Source organism: Pterocles gutturalis, unplaced genomic scaffold, assembly GCF_000699245.1.
Source record: "Pterocles gutturalis isolate BGI_N339 unplaced genomic scaffold, ASM69924v1 scaffold46558, whole genome shotgun sequence".
NCBI lineage: Eukaryota > Metazoa > Chordata > Aves > Pterocliformes > Pteroclidae > Pterocles > Pterocles gutturalis.
In genome coordinates, this window is record NW_010122175.1 from 1 (window position 1) to 9,302 (window position 9,302).

At 38.1% G+C, this 9,302-nt stretch overlaps 2 protein-coding genes across 2 annotated transcripts; one reads left to right on the forward strand and one right to left on the reverse strand.

Annotated features, from left to right (window-relative positions):
• Positions 1-319: 319 nt before the first annotated feature.
• ANKRD37 (ankyrin repeat domain 37) lies at positions 320-2,048 on the forward strand (the record flags this gene model as incomplete). The annotated part of the gene is made up of 3 exons (XM_010077447.1): positions 320-472; positions 1,188-1,279; positions 1,811-2,048. Coding segments are annotated over 3 exons (483 nt in total), but the record flags the coding sequence as incomplete, so codon positions are not given.
• Positions 2,049-3,846: 1,798 nt separating this feature from the next.
• On the reverse strand, positions 3,847-9,204 carry UFSP2 (UFM1-specific peptidase 2; the record flags this gene model as incomplete). Its single annotated transcript, XM_010077448.1, has 4 exons — positions 3,847-3,933; positions 5,384-5,508; positions 6,956-7,032; positions 9,080-9,204. Coding segments are annotated over 4 exons (414 nt in total), but the record flags the coding sequence as incomplete, so codon positions are not given.
• Positions 9,205-9,302: the final 98 nt, after the last annotated feature.

Sequence of the window (9,302 nt, forward strand, 5' to 3'; positions counted from 1 at the left end):
AGGTGAGGCCGGGAGAGGGTCGGGCGGTCGTTTCTCTCTCAGCGGGAGCCCAGCTACGAAACTGTTTGAGGTGTAGTTGCTGCTAGATGTGTTGGGACACTGCCGACATCGATCGGTGTATCTGGGCAAGAGATTAAAAGCCAAAAAAGCCATTCTTGGATTGCCTTTTTTTAAAGGGCAGTCTCCAGGATCAGAAAGGTCCGATGGTTGGCGAAGGGGATGTTTTCTGCTGTGACGAAGCGCTCTTGGATGTGCTGTGGCTTAGACTGGCAGTAACACTGTGCTTTTTTTGTTTTTTTTAATATCTTGTTTATTTTAGTCTGGTAGTTTCAGCAATCTGTTTGAGGCAGGAACCGGTGTGAACGCACCTGCAGATGCCTTTGGTCAGTCTCCAGCTCACTTGGCTGCTTGTGGTGGTGAAGCTTTCTTCCTACTTTGGCAACTGCAGACAGGAGCGAATTTGAACCAACAGGTAAAAATACTGACGCTTTGTTTCTCCCGCTAATAATCTGTTATGTCAGCAAATCCAATTTATATTATTTACATTTTTTTTATCTAAGAAAGGTTTTATATACACACTTGTATTGCATAAGGTATTGGGGGTTGCTTATTTTAGAGTAACTTTATTCTCGTATGGCCCAGAAACCCTGTCTGCATTGTATTAGCGATTTCATTTGCTATGTATAATACAATTTTCACACTTACTAGTGCTGCATGCAGATGTTGAAAGAACTTAATTCTTTTACACAAACGAGTATTCCTTTTTCCTCTGAAATTTTGCCCCTGCTTCCAGTAAGCATAAGGATTCTAGCTGCAAAGTTTAATCTGCTTATACCTCTGAGCTGGGAGCAGCAAGCTACCGGTCACAGCAATCCCTGAATAGTGCTGAAAGAGGCGGTTAATAAGTGTACAGAGCATATTCTGTGTCAATAATCTTTTAGAAGGTAAAGGTTAAACAATGAGTAGTGCATGGGATAGTATTTCTGCTTTGCTGGAATGAATACACTGAACATTTAATGGCAGTTACTGAGTACACTTTACTAGCAGTATTCCTTTAATCTCTTTCTCAACTCACAACAGACTGGTATAGAGGGTAACATCCTGTAAACAGTCATGCTGGAGAACAAAATAGCTTCATCCTATTCCCTTCCCTTCAAATGACTGCTACATATAAACTGTGTTTTTAGGATTGCCTGGGAGAAGCCCCGATTCATAAAGCAGCAAAAGTTGGGAGTTTGGAATGTCTTGCTCTCCTTGTTGCTGGTGATGCCAAAATTGAGTAAGTTGAGCTACATTTAGTCATTTCATAGGAGTGTCAAAGGACATCTGTTTTACACAGTACTAATTCTGGTTCAGAGTGTGCATGCTCAGACTGTAAATATAGTGTGACTATAGTCATAAGAGCAGTATTAAAAACTACCATAGATGTATGCACCAAAGTAGCATAGGCCATATGCTGTTGTTTAATTCCATGTTAAAGACATCATAGTAACTGCTAAGAGAAGATTTCTGATTGTGAGTTCTCCTTGTTAGTTTTCCATTCTGACTAACACTGTGCTCACCTTCCTCTTGACTTTCAGATCTGCTAAGCCACTCATAGTCTGATGACAAATTTATTTTCAAGTAACAATTCCTTAAAAACTGCATTTAATACCAACCCTCTGTATATGCAGAGCCCTATTCTATCCTTGGCAAGCCTTCTTGGTATTGATTCTCTACTTATTTTTACACCTTTGTCTAAAGTTACCACTTTCTTGCTCTTAATACATCTATTCCAATTTAATTGAATGGTTATTGTTAATTGTTTCAGCTTGTGCAACAACAGTGGACAAACAGCAGCAGACCTCGCACTGGCTTATGGCTTTCTGGAATGTGCCAAGTTCCTCACAACCATTCAGCACACTCAGACAATGAAACTGAGAGGAGAATCTGGCTACTCACTGACTGACAAAGGTGGCTTACTGAGAGAGGATGCAGCTGCACAGAAACAAGAAAGTAAAACCAGCAGATCCATAAGCAGGAAGAGGAGAAGATCAGAGGGTGTGTAGTAGTGGTGGTTTACTACAGTTCAGAATGTTTTTTGGTTTGTTTTTCTTTTTCTTTTTTTTTTTTTTAATGCTTTTAGCACTTAAGTAAATAAATTTGGTGTTGGATACATAGCAGTTGGATTTAGAAGCCTGATAGTAAATATGAGCTTGCATAGGTATTTCAGGTTATGGCCTTATTGAAAATAGATAGCGCATGGGGAATGCCATTGAAAAGGCTACTTCAACGTGGAGAGAAAAAAAAAAAAGAAATAATATGTACTTTTATTTATATACTGATGGAGTTGCTACAGACATATTCTTGTTTGTTCATATGACAGATCTTATCTCCTAACTGACAAAAGAAACAGCTTGTAATCCCAAACTGAAATCAAGGGGAATCTGAAGTCTGAAGAAACATGACTGGACTGTGCACTGAACAACCGGATGTGTATGCTGGTATGTTGTCTCCTTCTGAGAAGGAGGAAAGGTCGTTTATTGTTACTTCTTAGAGAAGACTGCTGCGGGTTTTGTGGTTTTTTTTTTTTTTTTTTTTTGCTAGAACAGTCATATGCATACAGCTATAAATAAATGAGCATATAACAATTCTCTCACGTGTTTCTATGTAAAAATGTGAACAAAATTCATAGAATTAAATACATGTAGCCATTTTTCTCCCAGTTCTTTTTGTTGTGGTTTTGACCCTGGCTGGAAGCAAAACACCACAACAACCGCTTGCTCACCCTCCCCTCTCCCAGAGATGGGGGAGAGAATTAAAGAGGTGAAGGGAAAATAATCTTGTGGGTTGAGACAAGAACAATTTAAGAACTAAACTACAGTAATATTTGAAATAATGATAATAATAGTAATACATACAAATATACAAATGGGTGATACACAGTGATACTGCTCACCACCCTATGACAAAGGCTTGGCCTGTTCCTGGCTAACGATCCCAGTGCAGGGAGAGTCCCAAAACTGCAATCCCAGAAGGGAGATAAGAGCCTGAGTGTCTGAGGGACTGAGACAACCCTCAGAGAGGGGCAACCCAGAGCAAGAGAGAACTTCTGGAGAAGACCCTCATCTATACACTGGGCATGACATGCATGATATGGAATATACCATTGGCCAGTTTGTGTCTCAATCCTAAACCCACAATCAAATCCTAGGCTATTAATTGGGGCTGTGCTGCCTCCCAGCTTCTCCTGCACCTGCAGACACTGGCACAGCAGAGAAGCTGAAACAACCTTGACTGTCCTGGCAGCAGTTTATACTGTTATCAGCTTTCTTCTCAGCACAAATCCAAAACACAGCCTCTTATTAGCTACTATGAAGAAAGTTAACTCTGTCCCAGACAAACCAGGACACTCTTCTAAAATGCTATTCTATCAACAGCAGCAGCAGCAAACAATGCCTTTGAATGGATTCACAGTGCACAAGACAGCTGGCTATATTGAACATGAAAGGCAGAGAACAGTTCATCGTCCTGGCAAGAAAGAATTCCATAAAATGAAAGGATTGGGCATTAATCTGTAAAGATTTTAGCATAACAAAAAATGCTGTATAAACAAAGTTTTCCTAGCCAAAAGAAGACAGTATTAGTTACCTAGTAGGTGTATTTGTAAGAAATACAGTTCACAGCAAATAACTCTTATTTTTAAGAGGTTTCATTTAAAAAAAAATATTTCTTAATTACTCAAGTAACCTTCCCATTTCAATGGGGTTTCAATTGACTTAAAGCATGATTTTGATAAATAACAAGACAGTTGTATCTAGATCAGCTAGTATTCTGGCTCAACATGTTCCAGCATAAGAGTGGAATTTAAATAGTGTTTGGTCGTTGAGGTAAGCACAGATTATAATAGGCGTCCTTGTTCCAAAACTCTGGGCCCTTCCATCCACACCAGCCCTGTCCAAGAAAAAGCAAGACAGCATTTAAATCTACTATGAATTCTGTTTTTCCTACTACAACTGAATTTTTTTTTTTTCCTAATTTCAATCTAAGATGCAGGAATTATTTTCAAATATCTACAGAATGTGATGACACACTATTTTCAGAAAGTTCTCCACATGCCCAGAAACACATTAATGGAAAACACTTTACAGGGTCTCTCCTCCTTCCTCCCTCCCCACCAGTTCAGTTCCTAAAAATTAGCATCTCTTTAACCCTACTTCCTACTACCTTCTGCTGCTACAGAGAGACTAACATTATTATGAAACTCGTATCATTCTCAGTTTCCATTTCTCGTCTTGAATCCTTGCCTTCTTTGGTAATAGTTGCTATTTCAGAGCCAAACAGAGCTCTTGATATCAGAAGGTGTGCTGTTGATTATTATTTAGCAGAAAAACAGTGGAACAAAGCTCTTAAGTTTGCAGAGTACCAAATAATTCTATGAGGTGTTTTTGAAGAAAAGAGCTACAGACTTTAGTCCACCTCAGTTTCTCCTTCCGCTTCTGAAGAGGAAGGGGGGTTCTGCATGTTTTTTATCCTTCTGGACCACTCCTGAACACTTTGTACCTGGAACAGCCTTTGGTTCTCCACCTCCTTTGGAAATTGTTTCTTTCTGTATTGATTTAATGCTTTGATCATTAAACGGATAGCAAAATGTTTCTTCAGCAGCTTTTCTGGTCAGGATCAACCCAAGGGTATCAAATAAAGATATTAAGTAAGAGTTGCTATTTGCAACTTAATATGAAGAACAGAAAATAAATTGATTACTTAACACCCCTAGGATGATTTAGCCCCTTTCATGGGTTACATTTCTGCCTATGTTCTACTATGTTCACTGTTTCATAATGTGCTGTGTCATCCCTCTTAGTGGCTTTAAATATGGAAATAACATTACATAACCTTTAGTTCTTTAGAATTTTCCTCGGTTTTCAAAACAGCTCAGTTCCTGCCCTTTACACTCAGTTCAAGACCTGATCTGAGAATGCCTAGTGCTGGATTTTTCTAAAAGTGTTTAAAATTTTAAATAAATGGTTATCTTCTCTGCTTCAGTAACAGGATTTTACAGGCTGAACAGATTTTTCTATTCTGTTCAAAATACCAAACACATTTCCTGTATATACTACTGGATAAAAGGGGAGATGGTTTAATTCAGAGAAAGTAAAGAACATTTATTTGTACTATAGTAACTTTATGTAGTTGCTGACCCAGTATATGCTCTACAAACACACTAAGTTTCAGAAACTAACAGTAAGTAGCATATATGCAGGTTAACTGGGATCAATACTTCCTCCATAAGGAATGGAGGAGCCATAGAAAGACCAGTTTGTATTTGACTGTACATTATTTAATGCCAAAATATATGTATATACATGTGTATCCACACACGTACATGTGCATCAAGCCTCACCTTTTCCAAAATAACATGCAGATCTTCTCCTCCAGTGTAATGTGGGTCTAGAATCAAATATTTTATGTGCCCTGTAATCTCATTCCAAGCCACGCCTAATATGGTGTGAGCCAAAACACCTCCACCTAAAATAGGAGGAACACAAAATGCTAAAAATTTTTCAGTGAGATTGGCTAAATGTACAAGCCTAAAATAAAAGCACATAAAAACTTTCTATTAACAGATGAGCTTTTATCAAAATTATTCTGAAGCTGTCCTACATAAGATTCTTCACATTATTAAAGAACATATATCTTTACTACAACTAGGGGAGATTACTTATTTTACTTTACTTACTACAACTAGAGAATTTACTTTCCAAATTTCTTCCATGTCAGCAAGGCAGGTTAAATCTTCAACACTTCCACCAGATGAAGTCAAGAATATTTCAAACATCTCTTTTGCTCCCTTTTTCTTTAAAGAAACTTAACTGTAGAAAAGGAATCTGGAAAAGTTCCTGGTTGTAAAAGGGCTAAGATTAGAACAGAAATCATAATTTCCAGATAAGGGTTATCTGCTGTTTTCTACAAAGTTCCATCAAGGGTTATTAGGGGCAGAGTAGTAACTCCTGACTCCTCTTTCTCTAGCCTGCAAACAGGAAAAGGGGATGTTTTGATGAGCTGGCTACAGGTCAGCTCTTGCATGTTTCTTTCTGAAATGCTTCGGATACTGTAGTAATGACTCCACACAACAGATGCAAATTGAAAAAATGCCAAAAGAACACAAGAAAAAAAAAATCCCCAAAACCCACCCCAAAAACCCAGCGTCCACCCCTCCAACAACAACAACAACAATTAAACCAATCTACAAGAGAGCATTACAGGGAAGGACAAGTTACAACTACAAGATTTTTTCAATATAGGATTCTAAATTCTTAAAATTCAGACAAAAAGGCTGCTGAAAGGCCAAGAATATTTCATACCAAAATGGGGACTTCTGGTACCTCTAATTTGAGAGTGTAACACTATCTCTGTGGAGTGTCAAATATAGATTGCATACATTGCTAAAATGAAAGTTTTATTAAAGCTGAAAATGATAAAAATTCTTCATGTTCTAAACCACAGCTGTGTTACCGGCATTCTTACAAATGTAATTTCTTATGTTACCAACATTTCAGATTTTTAAAACTAGTCTTAAAAAGAATTTGGATAATACCCTTCTCTTCAAACCCAGATAAACACTATTTTTCTGTCATGGGAAGTTTTTTGAGGAACTGTATGAACTTCTTCTCCTCTAGAGGGCAGAAGTCAGCTCTCAAGTTCTGACTTTAACAGCATTTTTTAAGAACGTAATTTACCTTGACTTTTGTTACCAGGTTTAATACTGAGCTTGAGAGAAATACTGACTGAAAAGATACCAGCCAGACTAAATTGTATCATCTTCTAGGCTCCCTTGGGAAAAGCATAATTTTTAATTCATCTAGAGTTTTGATTAACTCTTGTACAGTAAACTGAATGAGTTCTAATTGAAATGAAATTCCACACAGGGAGGCCACACATTTCCATTAGCATTCTTCAATACTCAAGCACTTACCAATCATAACCGGAGTTCCTTCAGTCTTGAAATGATTAGCAAGCTCTCTTCCCTGCAATGCTAGTTGAGAACCCTGGCTAGGTAAGAAAACAATAGATTTATCATTCTCACTAGGCTTAATTCTCTAATTATCCATTAAACTAATTAACTGCCATAGGTAACTGATTAGAAAGTGGCTTGGAGTTTTCCTGTGTAAACATCCTGGAACAATCTGAAAAATTAGGTTTTTAATGCAACTTACAGATCTGGTTGGACCAATGAATCTGCTGCAAGCATAGCTGCCACTGGAGCACCTGGAGTCACCCAGCTTCTCTAAAGTGTTGGCTGCTCGTCTCCCACAGTGGGGACAGCTGGTAAACCCCAATGGGTGCCTCCAAGTGGCTGGAAAACAGACTGGCTACTTCTGTCAGCAAGGGAAAGTCTGCAGTAACAGAACTTCCTCAGAAACAACAAAAATAAGGTGTTGATAAAGGCGTTTATAGTGACATCTCTTAAGAGAGGTTTCCACTGTAATTGCAGAAGCAATTGCAGTACTCTTACGCAAGCTGGCTTTAAAAGTCAAATCTGAAATAACAACATAAAATGTTGAACGCAGTACTGAACTTAGCTTTGCTATCATTTCCCTGCTTTCCTCAACTATGGGGACCAGCCACAGACAAAAGAAGTCTACATGGAAGAGAAAAGCACATGCACAGTACACGCACGTACTCCTGGATTTGGAGCTGAAGACATATGTTTGACAGAGACTCATATTCCCCTTAGAGGACTGACAGTAAACCCAAAAGTGCTGACAGAAGCTAGGCAAGGAAATTCATACAAATATTTTTAATATCTTGTCTTTACATTTCTTCATATAGTGGTTAACCTTTTGAAAACCCCAAGAAAGCCTGCGTGCCTGCTTCTCAAGTTCCTGGAGAGATGAATTAAATGCAGACAGCATACAAAACCAGAACTCTGGGAAATGCTGCATTTACACTAATCGATTCAGTACTATAGTGTTGCTGGTGCAGCTGTGAAGTCTTACTTCCATATAGAGTTAGAGGCGCTAGCTGGGAACAAGCTCAAGACAAAAATGCTATCTGCTGCCAGTGACCAGCATGATGTTTCTTCTTCTCAGCATGGTAGTGACATTGGTGCTCCCTTGTAGCAGCACTAGGAGCAATTCTACCCAGTTCACAAAGGAATCTATTCTATATTCTTATGTGCGGGAATAAAAACCTTCATACTGGCAGGGCTTGTCACAGCTGCAAGTATGAGCTCTGGAACAAAAAAAGACTACAATTGAATGTATAAATCTTTACAAAATATTGAAGAACTGAACTATTTTCCTACTGTTAAGAATCACCATCACCATGGTCACATGCTCTTTTAGAATATCTACAGTAGAATTTACTCTAAATAAATATAACTCATGAGTAGTATTTTGCTTGACTAGAATTTTCTTACATGCTAAGTTAGTATATATTCTTTATTTCATGACTGTATCCCCCTATCATAAAATGATCAGGGATTTGTTAGTCTCCTTAGTGCTGCCTAAATTATAAAAATCCAGTAATTTTACTTCTGATAAATGCTGAACATTATTATTTTTCTCCCAAATATATTCGCAGCATCCTTTATTGTGGATCAGAGTGTCAGATTATCAAATGGAAACAAACCCTTTGTTTTCTCTGTCACACAAACCCAGAAAAGAGAACACTATTTCCAGGCTGCTCAGCAATTTGCCTCAATCCTGAACTGATGGGTTAGCTCTGTGGGCAAAGTAAAAATTTCCTGTCAGCATTCATTCAGTTCATTATGACTGCCAGACAGCGTGCCTGCTTCAAGAATTAGTTTGTCCTGCAAAGGAACAGGTCGAATTCCGTATCAGTTTGCATATCCTTAAGCAATTTATAGCAACTGCAAACTGGAACCCCAAGCCACCAAGAAATTTAGCAACACCTTCATCTGTAAGCACTTAGCAGAACCAAAGGCAGGAACACAGGGTTCCTGAACAAGGAACCCTTAAAATATTTCTCTCTTCTATTATCCCTGTTCTCCCATGTATTGTAATGACAATTTGCATTTTAAGGAATTCAGTCTTTTTAATAATTACTGAGCTATTAAACAGATATTGATTCTTACCTGACAAATAATATTTTTGATGTTATTCCAAAAAGCTGATTCAAAACAAGCTGTACCTCAATTGAACCAATCCATTGCCGTGACCCAACAAATCCTGCAGGCTTGTCTCCAGCATCAACCAGTGCCTTTGCAACACCACAATGAAGAAGAAAAACTAATGTCAACAACATATAGTAGGCAATTCTGCCAGTTTACAGTTGGTTTTTTATATATATATATATAT